Source organism: Typopeltis vanoorti, chromosome 4 (assembly GCF_054136105.1).
Source record: "Typopeltis vanoorti isolate ZY-2024b chromosome 4, IOZ_Tvanoo_1.0, whole genome shotgun sequence".
Classification (NCBI taxonomy): domain Eukaryota; kingdom Metazoa; phylum Arthropoda; class Arachnida; order Uropygi; family Thelyphonidae; genus Typopeltis; species Typopeltis vanoorti.
In genome coordinates, this window is record NC_143552.1 from 110,939,138 (window position 1) to 110,957,157 (window position 18,020).

The following is an 18,020-nucleotide window of genomic DNA, read 5'->3' on the forward strand; positions in this document are numbered from 1 at the left end:
GTTGAAGGAATGAAGGAACCATTAGTTTATACGGGAATTGTCATGAATGAAGTGGAGGTGAATAGTCTATTACAGAACCTTAATGTGAATACATCTGTGGGATTGGATGGTATACCGGCATGGGTCATATGTGAAGTGGCTAAAGAATTATCAGTGCCCTTGACCATGTCGTTTAATCTGAGTCTCGGGTCTGGTTTAGTCCTGAAGTCGTGGAAAGAGGGGAAAATAGTTCCACTGCATAAAGGATAATCGAAGAATACTGTTACAAATTACTGACAAATTACAGAGAGTAGTTTATTCAGGAGCAGAGTCCAAAAGACGGCCTGTGACTAGTTGTGTGCCGCAGTGTTCTGTTCTTGGACCACTGCTGTTTAATTTGTTCATTAACGATATAGGGAAATATCTAAGAGGAACAGTTCATTTGTTCGCTGATGATGCAAAGTTGGGTAGGGCGATAGTGAATGCAGAAGATGTCAAAGTCTTGCAGGATGACTTAGATAGATTGGAGTTCTGGGCTAAGGAGAATGGATGTCAATTTAATGTGACAAAATGTAAGGTTATGCATTTTGGGGTGAAAAGATTAGCAGCAGTATACCACATTGGTGGAACTGTACTCCAAGAGATTGATGAGGCCAGGGACTTGGGAGTGTTGGTGGATAAGGAGATGAAATTTAGGGAGCACATTGCAAAAGTGGCTAAATCAGCTCATCAAATTGTAATGTAATGGAAAATTGTAATGTAATGATCGAGTATGGACAGTATTAGAGAACTTTAAGTGACTATTTAGCAGTGGCTAATTTCCATAAGACAAATTGTCTGGAATGATTATAGATGATTGTAACAAGTTTAATGTGAGAGACTAACATAGTAGACAGCATATTGATTAGAAGTATATTGTGTGTGTTTAATGTTTAATTTAAGAGAAGGATTTATTGCTCATGTACTAGAGTGCTTAATTGCTTGATATAGTTTGATTTAGCATGATAATGAACTAACTGAATGTGAGATTATGTCTAGTTGTATGTGTCTTAAGATTCCAATAAATGTTTTGTCTTTTATACCTGAGTTTTGCCTATGATATGAATTAAAACTACTACTCATTAATCTGAACCATAGCGTGGGGGGGGTGAAAGAAAAGTATATTATGTTGTTATAGAGGTTACGACTGCAAACCAGAATTCACATAGCCATAGTACAGTGTTTAGTTAATGAGTTTAAGTACTAGATTTATTCACCACTGTGCATCAAAATCTGGGAAGGTCTCCCTGAATAAGAGTCCCCTCTATCCTAAGATATTGGCTGGCACAGCATAAAAAAATAAATTTGTCAATATCTGAAAAGGAGACAGCCCCAGATAGAAATTTAAAGGATTCATTCTAAATTAAGGAATAACCTTTAATAGTTAGAGTAAACACGTGACTAATCTAGGAATTGGCCAGAGATATAGAATTTGCCTTCCTTATAGAGTGAGTACATAAGAAGTGATATAGATATTGAAGTCAGAAATTCTTGGAAGAGTCTTGTAGTTATTGTAGAGAGGTAAATTTATAACAAAAGAAGATTATAAGAAAAAGCAATGACATAACAACCGGCTAACTTGGCTACGGCTGAGGAAGATCCTTCAGCTCCTCACGTCTCCGAAGGGAATCAAACCTAGGACACTTCTTCCCCAGACAGCATCTAAATATGCTGATGTTTATTAAAAAAAAAAGTAATCAAAGATCATGAATACACTGATCAACAAATATTTAATATGGATGAAACTGGTTTATTCTGGAAAAGGATGCCGTCCAGAACTTATATTCCTAAGAAAGAAAAACACAGTTCAGTCTATGCTGTTAAAACATTTGAAAGACAAAAAAGATGTTTTTATCAGTATAAGCTTACCTCCAGGAATGTATTTAGAATTTTTTGTTTCTATTTTTTTCTTTATAACTATTCTGTGACTGTTTACAAACAATTTAAATTATAAGTATATTCTTTTTTTATCCTTTACTGTAGTATTTTATAAATAAACATAAAAACTTATGTTAAAAATTTTTCATTGCCTATTTCCATTGAGTTGGAATCAATTACAATATTTTAAATATAATTATAAATTAGAATAGTGTAAATTCGAATAATGCAAACACTTCATGGGATTCATTATTTGCACTAATTGAGACCTATCTGTACATATTTAGATACTTTTGGAACTTATATTAATTATATTTAATTGAACTTTAGCAGAATGCAGTATTATTCAAGTTGAAAATTAATTTCGAATGAAATCTGGGTACATGAAAACTCCCATAAAAACAGATTTGTGCAATAAACAGATCAGTTCACAATATTCATGTGACCGAATTATGTTGGGCAATAAGAATAGTAGTGTTCATAAAATGAAGCAGAGAGAATAGAAAATAATGTTAATGTTCAACAGGCATGTTATGTAAAGGTTTCTGGAATGTAACTCTTAATAATTTTTTTTTTATATATATATCTTTATATATATATTTTATATATATCTCCTACATATGAAAGGCAAAAGAGCCTATAGTAAACAAATGCTGTATGTGTGTGTGTGAGTAGGGTCAGAAGTAGAGTAATCTGTTTATATTCTTCTTGAACTGTTGGAGACTCTAGCCTTTTGGAAATGCTTCAAGAGGGAGGCTGTTCCACAGAATTCAATGAAAAAATGAAAGGAATGAAAAATAACTAGGAGTAGCAGGTTCGGTGAGTATGCAGTTTGACTGTAAAGTGATGTCAAGCAGCTGTTACTCAATTTCTTGTATATCTGGCAGAAATAAATGCTAGTTCTGCTGAACAATGACTCATGGAAATATCTGTAGAAGAGACACAATGCAGAAACTGATCTTCTATGGGAAGGTGGGTTAAGATAGTCTATAAGAGACATGTCATCAATCAACCATGCTTCCCTTTTCTGAACAGCATCAAGTATTTTTAGGGAGGTCTTGGGTGCATCACTCCAAACATGAGACCAGTATTCCAAGGTTGGTAGGATTTCAGATTTAAACAGAGTAAGTAAATATTTAGTAGAGAAGTAGTGCCTGGAGTGGAAAAGGATGCCAAGTTGTCTGGAAGCTGATGACACTATAGAAATGGTATGATTATGCCAGGAAAAGTTTGGAGTAAACAGGCCATACCACCTTCTTGTGGTATGGCCTGTTTCCACAAATGGGCTCTTGTGGGGTGAATATTTAAACTTCTTCATCTTTCTTCATTCCATCCACCTCTATTCTTTGGAACATTTTTCTCACCAAGTTCAACCTCCAACTCTTTAAGAAACATATCAATAAGCTACCTCTTTTTCGTTAATCACTTATCCACATGACACAGTAGTGTTATACAGCCTATGACATTTCACATGTGGGGTCAACCATTAAAAAAAAATCCAGTTCCTCTTCCAGCTTCATCTGTGAAGTTGGAAAAGGAAAGCCAGTTTGAATTATGGACACTGAAATTCCCAAGAAAGATTATTTGCTGTTGTGATCATATATTATTATTATTATGGACTACTCCAAGTCCTTAGACTCATCGAGGGAGGTCCTAAACATCATTTCAAGAACTACTAACATTTGCTCAGTATCTATTGTACTTTGCTTTGAATTCATTCACAGTCATGGCACCCATAACAGACTCTGGTAACCTATTCCACTCCTTCGCTACTCTCCAAGCAAAAAACCTAGTTCTAACACCCTTGCTAACTACACTCTTACTCAGTTAAACTCCTGTCCACTAACCCTTCCAAGTCTCAGGCTTTGTCAATTTCCTGGAGTACAGTTCCACCAATGTGGTATACAGCTGGTAATCTTTTCACCCCAAAATGCATAACCTTACACTTTGCCACATTAAACTGACATCCAGTCTCCTTTGTCCAGACTGCCAATCTATCTAAATCATCCCGCAAAATTTTGACATCATCTGTATTATTAAACTGTTTAAACTAAACATATTTGATCGTTTTATAATTAAAATACAATTTTATTAACACTGACCATTTTAAAACAAACTTATATTATAGCCTACCAGTTTCGCCAGCAGACTGTCTGGCTTTTTCAAGGCATTTATGGAAAGACATAAAAACTAGTAAATGCAAATTGAAAGGAACATAAAAAAACTTTGTAAACCAACTAGTAGCTAAGGTTACACATTCGCGTGACAGAGAGGACTTATTGTTCTTATTCATTATCACGCATGCGTGTTTGTTGTAAATGTGTAATGTGATTACTGGCTAGCTGTAGTTCAGATTGATTGACAGAAAGCCCACAGATACTGGAAGATATCTTCATTATACTTCAAACCATCACAAGACACACAAACTGAGCATTATCCACATGTTGAAATATAGGGCCAGAAAGTTTATATCAGAAGAGGAGGATACACAGACTGAACTCTCACTAATAGCCAACATATTATCACAAAATGGATATCCTCCGAACATCATCAAAAAATCTATACGGTGACAACCCCAGACAAGAAGAATCAAGCTCCCAGCACATTTCTACTGTAGTGATCCCTTTCATCAAGTCAATTTCTTATCAAATAGCAAGAATACTAAGAGCCTACAACATCAGAGTGGTCTTCAAACCAACCACCAGCATCAGACAAGTTTTAGGATTCCCAAAAGATAAGGTGCCTTTCTACAAATATCCAGGAGTGTATTACATTCCTTGCTCCTGTGGTCTTGCCTACATCGGACAAACTTCACGGAGTTTAGAAATCAGACAAAAAGAACATGTTGATGATGTAAACCACATCACCAACATGTGGCTTCTTGTTGAAGAAATGATGTGCTAAGCCACAACTTCTGGCTTAGCACATCATTTCTGTACATCTAACCACACGAAAGAGTGGCAAAACAGTTCCATGCCATATCTCGATGACTACAGACATCATTTATTCGAGGAAGCCAGAATAGTGTCAATAACTGGCGGAAACCTCAACAGAAATCAGGGTGAAATTCTAAACAGTTCATGGAAAAACCTGATCCTCTCTCTTAATCAATCTGAACTACAGCTTGCCAGTAATCACATTGCACATTTACAACAAACACGCATGCATGATAATGAATAAGAACAATAAGTCCTCTCTGTCACGCAAACATATAACCTCAGCTACTAGTTGGTTTACAATGTTTTTTATGTTCCTTTCAATTTGCATTTACTAGTTTTTATGTCTTTCCGTAAACGCCTTGAAAAAGCCAGACAGTCTGCTGGCGAAACTAGTAGGCTATAATATAAGTTTGTTTTAAAATGGTCAGTATTAATAAAAATTGTATTTTAATCATCTGTATTAATTCTTCCTCTACCCAACTTTGCATCATCAGTAAACAACTGAACAGTTCCTCTCAGATCCTTTACTATATTCATTAATGTAAATTAACCAGTAGCGGTCCAAGAACAGAACCCTGTGGCTTATCACTAGTCACAGGCCTTCTTTTGGACTCTACTCCTGAATAAAGTACTCTCTGATATCTCTCCATCAACCACCCTTCTACCCACCAGCCCTATATCATTCCCATGTGCTGCAGTTTACTGGTTAGAATTCCATGTAGTATCCTGTCCAAGGCTTTTGCAAAGTCCAGCAGTATCACTGTAAACCTTTATCCAACTCAGCTGTCACTTTATTATAAAATGTGATCAAGTTATTGAGGCATGACCTACCTTTCACAAAACCACGTTGTCCCTCATTTCCATCTATCTATTCCTGTATTTTGCTTTTGACCAACTCTTCTAATATTTTGACAACAACTCCTGATATGCTGATCGGCCGGTAATTTGCTACATCAGTCTTGAAGCCTTCTTTATGCAATGGAACTATTCCCCCCTCTTGGGACTAACCCAGAGCTGAGACTTAGATTAAACAATATGGCCAAGGGCCAAATAATCAAAAAAGTCATAATCAGAATTAGGAGAGAAGTAAAAGAAGGAAATAAAGGCACAAAATGTGGTAAGGAAATCTTGGGCCCAAGAAGAGCCACTGGTTATGGAAACTAGTGTAAAATAAGGGGGGGGGAATCACAGTGACACTGAGACTTGTTATTATATACAAATAAGTGGTCCTGTCAACAGTATATGCAAATAAACCATGGCATAAAAGCAGGCATTATGGGCTGGATTTCTATTTCATCTCTGGAATGAGAACAAGACATTTTGCTATAACAAAATTCTCGCTGTAATATAGCTGTAAGACATCATTTAAGCAATGAATTCAAATGGTGAGCCATCATAAGATCAGAAGCTGGCCAATGTCAGGTGGGTGCAGGCAAGTTGTTCCTTTGTTCACAGTGAAACCAGTTCACTGTGAAACCAATTCCAACATGTTAAAAAAACGTTTAATTTTCTTGACCAAAAAGCTCTGGAAATACTTTTATTGGGATTATATTGATCAAGTGCATATAACAACAACTAAGTTATACCAACTAGTTTCACCAATTAAGTCTGTTGGCATCTTCAGGGTACATAACTGATGTACGGCACTAAAAAGTAAAAAACTGTTACAAACTATAATCAACCGATTCCAATTATATTAAACAAAGAACAGAGCGCGTACAATACATTCATAGAGCGTAGATGATATCACTTGTTGTTATTTAGGAACGTTCTATAGTTGGCACTGTAATTCAGTTCTGGCGAGTTGAAGGATCTGATAAGGGTCTTCCAGATCACAGGCAAGATTAGTCCTTGGTTCCTGTTAAGGTTTCGTGTACAGCGGGCAACTGTTGTGGCCTCCTTAAAAATTCGGGAGCAGAAGTCCTCCTCTATGTAAGGAATTGTGCTTCTATACCCACTCTATGGTATGGTTCGTTCTTGAGAAACGAAAAGCTAATCCCGATTTTTCTTCTCTGGAGAAAGGATGGCTATCTTTTGGAGATCTTAAGAATTGTCTAATCATTTCTGTGGGTTTAAAGGCCACTCCTTAGACTCCTTAGACCACATAAAATAAGAGTGGCCTTTAAACCCACAGAAACGATTAGACAATTCTTAAGATCTCCAAAAGATAGTCATCCTTTCTCCAAATATGCTGGAGTTTATAACATACCATGCTCGTGCGGCTTGAATTACATCGGTCAAACTTCAAGGAGCCTTGAAATTAGGCAAAAAGAACGCATAGGTTATGTCAATAATAACAGAGAAGAAAAATCAGGATTAGCTTTTCATTTCTCAAGAACGAACCATACCATAGAGTGGGATAGAAGCACAATTCCTTACATGGAGGAGGACTTCCGCTCCCGAATTTTTAAGGAGGCCACAACAGTTGCCCGCTGTACACAAAACCTTAACAGGAACCAAGGACTAATCTTGCCCGTGATCTGGAAGACCCTTATCAGATCTTTCAACTTGCCAGAACTGAATTACAGTGCCAACTATAGAACGTTCCTAAATAACAACAAGTGATATCATCCACGCTCTATGAATGTATTGTACGCGCTCTGTTCTTTGTTTAATATAATTGGAATCGGTTGATTATAGTTTGAAACAGTTTTTTACTTTTTAGTGCCGTACATCAGTTATGTACCCTGAAGATGCCAACAGACTTGGTTGGTGAAACTAGTTGGTATAACTTAGTTGTGGTTATATGCACTTGATCAATATAATCCCAATAAAAGTATTTCCGTACCAATTCCAACAGTCACGAACAGCATCCCTGTGAAACAGTGAAGGAAGGCCACAGGCTATAACCACAATAGGTGACCAATATGTGTGATTATCTGCTCACCAAAACAGGAGTGCTACCCTGAATCGTCTACAATCTGACCATCTGATCTTACAGTGGCTACAGAAATATTGGTATCTGTTTGCACTGTGTGCAGAAGGCTTCATAAAGGTGGGCTGTATGCTAGGCAACCAGTCTGCATTATCCCAATGCCACAGGAGAGAACATTTGAAATGGGCTAGCCTTTATGCAAACTGGACTCAAGACCAATGGGGTCAGTGTTGTTTAAGAATGAGTCCCAATTTGCTCAGCAAAGTGATACCAGATGTGCTCTGACCTCAAGAGAACCAGGGACATATCATCATCCCTCTAATATCTGTGACAGGGACGATTATGGTGGTGGTAGTGTGATAGTTTACAGATGCAGCTTGTTGGGTGGATGCACAGATTTACATGTTCTTTCTAGCGGAACCATGAAACCTGCAACTTATAGAGAAGAGGTCCTGAACTCCTATATTTATCCATAGTGATAAGGGAAACATTTATCGTACAAGATGATAATACTTGTCCTCACTGAGCGAAGCTTATGGATCAATATCTTCCAGAAGAGGCTATTGTACAGATGGACTGGCCAGCTAGGTTTTCTGATTTTAATGCTACTGAACATGTCTGGGATGTTCTAGGTAGCTAGTTGCTATGTTTCTGCTCTCTCCTCTCCAAAACCCTTAGGGACTTAGGAGAGATTTGCAGGAGTAATACCACATGATACCACTACAAAGAGTATGAAACGTTGTCATAAGTACTGTTTTGCTGTGATGAGCACATTCCTCACTGAAGTACTCTGACAATCTCATTTTGACCTCTTATTTTTCACCATTGTCTTCATGTATCCATTTGTTACAGAATTAAACTATTTATTTACAAGTTTTGTGGATGTTTCTTTCACATCTCATATCATACTTCACCAAATTGCATAAAAGTTCGTCATACAGTTTGAGTTATTGTAATTTTCCTCTTTGTTCTTTAATTTATGGAAACCACTGTTTAAAGGAGATTTCAGGTTTGATAACCTTTGGCATGATACCAGATTATGGAATATCATGTTCTTACCTTCTAATGGAAAGCACCATGCATGATGCAATTTATAAATTTAAGATGAGTTGTAGAGGATGACAGTTGAGGTTCAGCACTGAATAACAGATTGAGTTTGGATGTTGGTAAAGTCGACGTGGAAGTGTGAGTAAATTGCTAGTAAACTGTGCACTCTGTCCACAAATGTGGAACTGTTGGTCATTTTCAATTATCAAACTTTGATAACTGAAGCCTCTTTATAATGCTTAAGCTATTCAAGTGTTGTTACTTGGGAGAGAGTTAGAGTTTCATCCCTATAAAGCTGTTCGGGACAACATTACATGTGAGTGTGTCATGTTTCAGAGGTATTTTTTTTACAGCTTTACACTACCCCTGTATTGATCTGTTGTTCCATTCCTTGGTTTGTGATAGTAAGATAGATTAAATGCAGTGCCCAAAGAATGTGTGTGTGTGTGTATTTTACTAGTAATTATTGGTAGATAATGCACACACACACACACACACACACACACACACACACACACACACACACACACACACACACACACACACACACACACACACACACACACACAATTGTCTGGACACACCCCTGTGTTTGAAGTTATGGAACATTCCAGGTTTGTTAATAACATAGGAAGCAGTATTTAATTGTAGCAGTTGAATACCAGTGGTATGGCAATGCAACGTGAACTCAGTGACTTCAAGAGAGGGTGTCATTGTGGGCTGTTACATTGGTGGCATGTCCATATGTGCCATTGCCACTCAACTGGAACATCCAAAATCAACAATTGGCAATGTGATCGACAAATGGAGATGTTCTGGCATTACTAGTACATGAAAATACCCATGTAGCTGACAAAAATGACTGACAGAGACACAGGGATGTTAAAATGAGTTCCAGAGCACCAGTAATGCCATAGTGTGCCCTAATACTGTATGAAAAGAACTCCATTTACTGGGTTTCTACAGTAGAGTAGCGGCACACAAACCGAACATTACAACAACGAACAAGGCAGTTCGTCTGGCCTGGTGCAAAGAGCATGTGAACTAGACAACTGACCAGTGGAAAATGGCACCCTGGAGCTATGAATTCACCTGTTTCCAGTCTGATGGCAAGATGTGGGTGTGGAGGCAGCTTGGTGAATGTTTGTTATCACAGTGTCACGTACCCACAGTAAAGTTTGGTGGTAAAGGAGTAATGGTGTGGGGTGCATCAGCTGGTTTGGAGCGGGACCACTGGTTGTTGTCGTCGGTGGTTCTATGAAGGCAGCTCAGTATTATGATATTCAGATGCTGCCTACGCTGTGGAGTTTTTATGGAACGGACCTATGTTACTATCAAGGCAACAATGCTCCATGCCACAAAGCTGCAGCTGTTATAGAATGGTATGAAGAGATGGGTGTTAAATGACTGCCCTGGCCTGCACAGAGTCCTGACCTCAACCCCATCAAACACCTGTGGGATGAACTGGAGTGGCAACTGAGGTCCAGAGCTGTCGAAAGACTCCCTAAAAGGGTGCAGGAGGTGATCAAACCAAAAGGTGGACATACCCAATACCAGGGTTCGCCTGCTGGTATCAGTTATAAATTACTCAAGTGCCCAGACAATTATCAGTAAATAGTGTGTGTACTGTGGTAATCCCTGCCAGTATCAAATTAATTAACAATTAATTTGATACTGGCAGGGATTACCATAGTACACTTTTATATTTGTCTAATGAATTTTCCCAGAGCAATGCTCATGTTACATATCTTATTTTAAATTAAATTTTAACATATTAAGAAAAGCATAGTGGTGAACAAAGTAGGAAAAACTACACTTCGTAATCAGCAGTAAGACTAGATGGCACACACACACAAATCTGTATATCTGCTTATTAGAATATTGGAATATAAATTCGATTCTCATTAGTGCAAGTTGGCTATCCTGCATCTACATGATATAACAATTTCTAAACTAAAATTAATTTCCTTCTAAGTATAAAAATTTCACAGACAGAATTAACTGGCGTGTTACCTTTTTCCGGAATATGTTGAAATAGTTCCTTTAGCCTTTGCTGTGCTTGGGTAATTTTGCAGCTGTCTGTGGATTTGTTACTGCAAATCAAGGCAATTATCAGTTAAAAATCTTTTCATCTTAATATTGTTAGTATTTCATCATGCTATCCTTTAGATGAAGAAAAAAAAAATTTTTTTCCAGATTTCTTCCTGGCATTATATAATTAATGGCAGTCATTTTTATTTTAGTAGATCTACAGAATTCTTATAATTTCAGAAGTTTTTGAAATTAATCATTATTATTTTCAGACTCTCCAATTTCTGATTTTTTACTGATTTTGTTGCATAAGGTGTGTACTTTTTTTTAAATTTGCATTTTCAGAAAATGCTAATTTTTATTAAGATAACGTTTTTTTTTTGATTTTTTTAGACTTTATGTTGAATCCACAAGCCTTAATTTCTTTGTTTTAGTTAACATTAAGAATGAAGTGGAATATGTATTTGCAAATCACCTTGACTGAAAACTGAAAAATTTGCAAAAACATTCAAAACAGCAGACTTTAAAGCCAAAAATTTTATGTGGACAAAATAAAAATTTGAAATTTTAATAGGTGGCTGTAAAGCAAAATTAATCCGATTCTGCAAGTTTATCCCTTCAGCCTAGACAGCCATTTGAGAATGAAGTAATTGTTTTTGTTGCACTTTTCAGTGTATTTAATACATCCAGTTATCAAAATATAATTTTTTGGGAAATGCTGAGCAGTATGAAGCAAAAAAATTACATGCTAGATATTTTCACATATACATTTTTAAATGCTTTGTATATATATATACAGGGTGTTCGGGATAAATTTGACAGTTTCGTAAGGAAAAAGAAAATCTTCTTTGTATCTATTAAATTTAATGAATTGACAAAAAAACATTACAGGCAGAGTTAATTACAATACTATCAACAAGATTTACTCAAAATAACCACCATTAGCATCGATCACAGCTTCAATTCTGCTTCGGAACCTCGAACAAGCTGATGCTACAGTCTCCCTGGGAAGGGCCGCAAAAACTGTTTTTATTTTATCCATTAACTGGGCTTTTGTATTACTGGAAGTGCGATTGGTGTCTTTTTCAACTGCGCCCCATACAAAATAATCCATGGGGGTTAAGGTCTGGGGAGTTTGGAGGCCAAACATTTGGACTGGTGAAGTCGTAGAAATTTTCAGACAACCATTTTTGACTTTTCCCAGAGGTGTGGCAAGGGGCCGAATCCTGCTGCCATACATACGGCCTACCATTGGCTACCCTTGTTATCCAGGGCTTCACTACAGTTAGCAACTCCACGAACAAAGCCCGAATTCCAATGCCAGGGTTCTTCAACACCTGTTCCTGCAGATTTGCGAGGAATTCTGCTGTACGAACGCAATCAGATCGTCTGCTAGGGATCTTTCTTCTTGCTACATCCTCGTAGTCATCATTGCAAGTCTTTAGTTCATGCCTGATTGTTTTTACTGTATTCAGGGAGCATTGGGCAGCAGTCGTAATATCCTTATTTTGATGGCGGGCACGAATCATCATGATACAAGTTATTCTCTTCCATGATTCAGGTGGGTTCCAGCTATCCATCCTTTCTGACATCTTGTATATGAATGAAGAAGGGTCCAAACTTTTAAATGAAGAGAAGTGTGTGTTAATACATGTAACTTACGGAAAAATATAATTAATTATAAATATGTCAAATTTATCCCGAACACCCTGTATATATATATATATATATTTTGCTACTGTCAGACCATTCATGGTCCAACTCTGAGATTGCCTTTTTTTTTTTTTTCTATGAAGAAGAAACACTCAGTTAAGATGATTTTGGACACACATTCACCCTCTGTCCAAAAAGAAACCGAACTTTTGATAAAAAATAAAACACAGACCAATTATAATTATTCAAATCATTCATTTCAATCGATATACTCTCCCTCAGCTTCAATACAGCATTTGGCATGGTCAATTAATTTGTTAAATGAGTTTTTTATATTGGTTTTTGGGATACTGTTGAGGGTTGTGGTTACTGCCACTTGAATGTTTTCAATAGTGTCGTATCGCTTTCCTTTTATTGGCAAATGAAGTCGGGGGAAGAAAAACAAATCACAGGTGCTAAATCAGGTGAATACTGCAAGTGATCCAACACACAAACTTGGTTTTTTCTCAAAACCTGTCTCACAATGTTCGAATGATGAGATGGTGCATTATCATGTAAAAGTGACCAGCTGCCTGCATCACGATATTCATGCCATACGCGATGAATTCTTGCTATTAATCACTTAAAAACTTCGAGATGAAACACACCATTGACCGTTTGGCCAGGTGGAACGAATTCTTTGTGGATAATGCCCTTGGAATCGTAGAAACAAATCAGCATTGTCTTTACTTCCGACTTCTCCGAGCAACTTTTTTTCAGTGGCACTCATCTGGTGGTCTCCTATCAACCAATTTCTGCAACCCACAAATCTTCAACCTGTTTTTATAAGGTTCATTCCATAGACCTTACATTTTGCCACATTAAATTGACATCCATTCTCCTTAGCCCAGGCCTCCAATCTATCCAAATCATCCTGCAAAATTTTGACATCTTTTGCTATCATCTTGGTCACTCACCTCTGGATCCTCTCAACCTCCTCCTCCCCATCAAGAAGAAACCTAGGTGACGAGATCTGGGCACAGTAATCAAGATGGAGTCTTATCAAGGCTCGATACAGAAGAACAATAACTTGCTTATCTTTGCTCGTCAAAGTATTCTTCAGCAGACAAGTGATTTGATGAGCTGATTTAGCCACTTTTGTGATGCCCCCCCCCCCCCCCCCCCAAAAAAAAACTTCAACTCCCTATCCACCAACACTCCCAAGTCCCTGGCCTCATCAATCTCCTGGAGTACAGTTCCACCAATGTGATATACTGCTGCTAATCTTTTCACCCCAAAATGCATAACCTTACATTTTACCACATTAAATTGACATCCGTTATCCTTAGCCCAGACCTCCAATTTATCCAAATCATCCTGCAAGATTTTGACATCTTCTGCATTCACTATTGCCCTACCCAATTTAGCATCATCAGCGAATAAATGAACTGTTCCTCTCAGATCCTTCCCTATATCGTTAATGAACAAATTAAACAGCAGTGATCCAAGAACTGAACCCTGCGGCACACCACTAGTCACAGGCCATCTTTTGGACTCTACTCCTGAGTAAACTACTCTCTGGTATCTCTCCATCAACCACCCTCCTATCCATCTCACCAACCTTATATCCATTCCCATATGTTGCAGTTTACGGATTAGACTTCCATGTGGTATCCTGTCAAAGGCCTTAGCCAGGTCCAGCCGTCACTGTGTTATAAACTTGAGCAAGTTACTGAAGCATGGTCTACCCTTCACAAATCCATGCTGTCCCCCATACAGTATCTCATTTTCATCAATCCATTCCTGTATTTTTCCCTTGACTACTTTCTCCAAGACCTTGAGAATGACTCCTGATATGCTGATCGGTCGGTAATTTGTAACAGTAGTCTTCGATCATCCTTTATGCAGTGGAACTATTTTCCCCTCTTTCCACACCTTCGGGACTAAACCAGACCCGAGACTCAGATTAAACAACGTGGTCAAGGGCACTGATAATTCTTTAGCCGCTTCACGTAAGACCCGTGCCAGTATACCATCTAATCCCACAGATGTATTCACATTAAGGTCTGTAATAGACTATTCACCTCCACTTCATTCACCACAATTCCCATATAAACTAATGGTTCCTTCATTCCTTCAACGTCACCACCTGGATCATATACTCTTGCAAAGTGCTCACTCAGTAATTCCACTATATCGACTGATTCAGTGACCTCCTTACCATCGGCATTCTTTAAAATCATTCTGCCATGTATAGTTTTTCTTTTACTATCTTTTACTAACATCCAGCCCTTGCAGTTTTACATGCCATGGCACTGAACCAAGCAATCTCCTAAGCTTGTCATACTTGCCAGCATGGTAATTCCACATGTACCCTGTCTTAATTGAAAATTTCACACATTTAGCCACCCCTCCCAGGTCAAGACCCTATGATCACTCTCACAAATAGGTAGCAAAATGGTCATATTCGTTACAGTCACTCAGATACTATTACTAGGTCAAGCACTCTCGAACCCCTAGTATTTTCCATTACATGCTGTCTCAGATAGTTATCCCTCAATAACTGAATAAAATCCAGTTCCTTCCTCACATGTGTCCTCTCGTCCTTGCAATCAATGTTACCAAGTTGAAATCGCCCATAATAATTACCCTCCTTCCACTCATTTCATCAATTTGTCTATGCATACTATCTCCACCATCTATTCCATCACCTGGTCTATAGCAGCACCCAACTGTACATTTTGTTCCGTTAGTCTCAATCTCACACCAAATAAACTCAAATGAGCTCTTTTCACTATCCTGTAATACAACTTCTATTCTCCTTGGTCGCAGTTCATCAGCTATCATCAATACCCCCCCCCCCCCCGATTTTATTCTCTCTGTCCCTCCTGTACACATTCTATCCCACTAACTATATCATCTTCTGTCAGCCATGTTTCACTAATGTCAATAACCTGTGGCCAGGAAGAGCCAACCAAGGCCAAAAATTCTTCCTTGTTGTTCCTAATACTCCTGGCATTAGTATACATGATATGCAGAGGACCATTTGTCCCACCCCTATCTTGATGTGTTATACTAACTATCACATTCTGATTTCTTGTCCTTCATACTGGCTCGGACACATTATAAACATTCTTACATTCAACTGCCTCACTGATGTCTGCATATCCACTTCCTCCCCTCCTTAATTGTTCTAGTTTCCCTGATTTTGCACATCCACTCTCACTTCACTCAGCAACACTTTTTGCAGTCTTTGCACACCAAATCTATTCAAATGTAATTCATCCATCTTGCACAAATCCTTTCGCCCATCCAACTCACTCCAAAATTCCACACCACACCATCTGCATAACCTGTGCATAAAGTCATTTGTGATTATGGCCCTCCTCCTAAACTGTTCTCTGTCATACTGTGGCAACAGACTCACTATCTTAACTCTGTCACTCTTTCTTTAGCTACCTCTAATAATTCCTTAACGTCCTCTCTCATATCAAATTTATCTCCTTTCAAATCATTCGTTCCCTCTACAACTATTATTTCTTTCACCCTCAGCTTCTGCGCTCTAATACTCTCACTTACATCCTTAATTTTCGCACCCGTAAGTACGATTTAGTCAAACTCTCATCTATCACACCTCTTACTAACGAGTCACCGTACAACACTCTTTCCTTCATTTCTGAAACACTCCCAATCATACGCATACTATTCCTTTCGTACACTTGCTTATTTCCGTTTGCCGAGGCGCTTCGAAAAGAGTTCTGCAGTCGCTCCAACTACCGCTTCGCCCTATGTATGGTTTGAATGTTGAAAAAAATGAGAAATTAGCTGTAATGAGTGAGATCGCACGGTTCCATGGAGTAACCGTGCGATCTCACTCATTACAGCTAATTTCTCATTTTTTTCAACATTCAAACCATTTTCTCTCTCTCTGTATAATTACTTCCACACTCTCTTTCATCATTGCTATCTTGTACAACATCACAATTTACTATCAAACCACTATTTTCTCTCACATTCTGGCTTTCTTCTACAACAACTATCTCACGACCTGACCCACACTTCAATTCTCACTTTCCTTATACTTTTGGCACAGTCTCCCACCACTATCATTATCTATCCAAACTCCAGGCTCTTTCAGGAATGCATACATACCACATACATCACACTGGATGAATTCCCTTACAATGAAGTTTTTGAACAAAGACGGCAAAGTCTTGGTCGCCATTGTTTTTCATCGCATTGGAACCATCCGGAATTCAACCATCTGATCAGGCCTTCTGAATTATGCAGTGCAGCCACTGTAAAACTTTTTTATCTCCATATTTTAGCATTAGAGCTTGAGTAGCTCAGCAGTCTATAGACAAATCCCTTTGGTTGGAAAGACCTGGGTTCGATTCCCTTCCATGACATGAGCAACCTTTATCTGGTGTCTTTTGACTAAAGGCGAGTTAGCTGGTTTCGTCCCTCAGAACAGGCAAACTGGTCCTGTGAACACACACATGAATTACAGCCATAGGTCTGATTCATCAGCTATATGCTAATTTTTGAACTCAGATAAAATGAGGGGAGGGGGAAAGCAGTGGTAAACTACCCTGTAAAAATCTCACCGGAAATACTTTGTGGCAAGAACACTTGCCTAAAAAGTTACCAAGAGTCAGATACATACTAAAAGGGTTAAATCATCATCATCATTTTAGCATTTATGGTTGAATTTCATTTACTCCAAGTGCCTTTCCATATTTCAGGTTTTTGATGGATTTTTCTACTTAAAAGTATGGAATTGTATTCCTGACTGCATACCTGTTGGGAGTTTTCTACCACCATGCTGACAATTCTTGCTTCATTTAGCAATCTTACAAAGTAATTACTCCAGACATCTAGAATATCCTCATCTTCAGTTTTTATGACACCTTTAGCATTTCTGATTCCTGTTATAGTTCTCTTTCCTTCATTTCAGAAAGTGTAAATGAAGGTAGAAATACAGAACGAATGGATGACTTGATTGATAATGAAAGTGGTGAGATAAATGCGAGTAGTGAAATTGTGCGTTTGAATGGTGCGATACACAGAGCGAAAAGGCAACTGGAGCATATTGAAAAATGTGTGCTGAACGTACCAACTAATAACCGGCATAAGTCTGTGACGACAAATAATAGAATGTTCGCAAACGTCAATAAAATGAAGGAGCGAGTGCTGTATGGGGATTCGCTATTAATAGGCGTAATAATTGAGAGTTTAACGAAGTCGTACCAGCCGGGTGCGAACATAAAGAACGTCAGCGAATCTATTCGAGTGCAAAAACAGAGGGTGAAAGAGATGATAATCGTGGCAGGAACAAATGATTTGAAAGAGGACAAAATGGAAATGAAAGAGGATGTGAGGGAATTACTTGAGGTAGCAAAAGAGAAGAGTGAGAGAGTTAGGATAGTGAGTATTTTACCGTGGTATGACAGTGAAGTGTTTAGAAGGAGGGCCATAATTGCCAATGACTTTATGCATGGATTATGCATGGAGAGTGGTATGGAATTTGTGGATGTGTGGAATGAGTTTGATGGGTAAAAGGACTTATATAAGATGGATGGGTTACATTTGAATGGAGT

General features: G+C 38.1%; 1 protein-coding gene across 1 annotated transcript in view; it reads right to left on the reverse strand.

Annotated features, from left to right (window-relative positions):
- Positions 1-18,020, reverse strand: part of PolrMT (mitochondrial RNA polymerase) — a 603,530-nt gene that overhangs the window by 16,406 nt on the left and 569,104 nt on the right. The window contains exon 31 of the mRNA XM_090391417.1: positions 10,771-10,850. Coding sequence (XP_090247543.1) covers positions 10,771-10,850 — 80 coding nt within the window. The remainder of the gene's footprint in view (positions 1-10,770; positions 10,851-18,020) is intronic.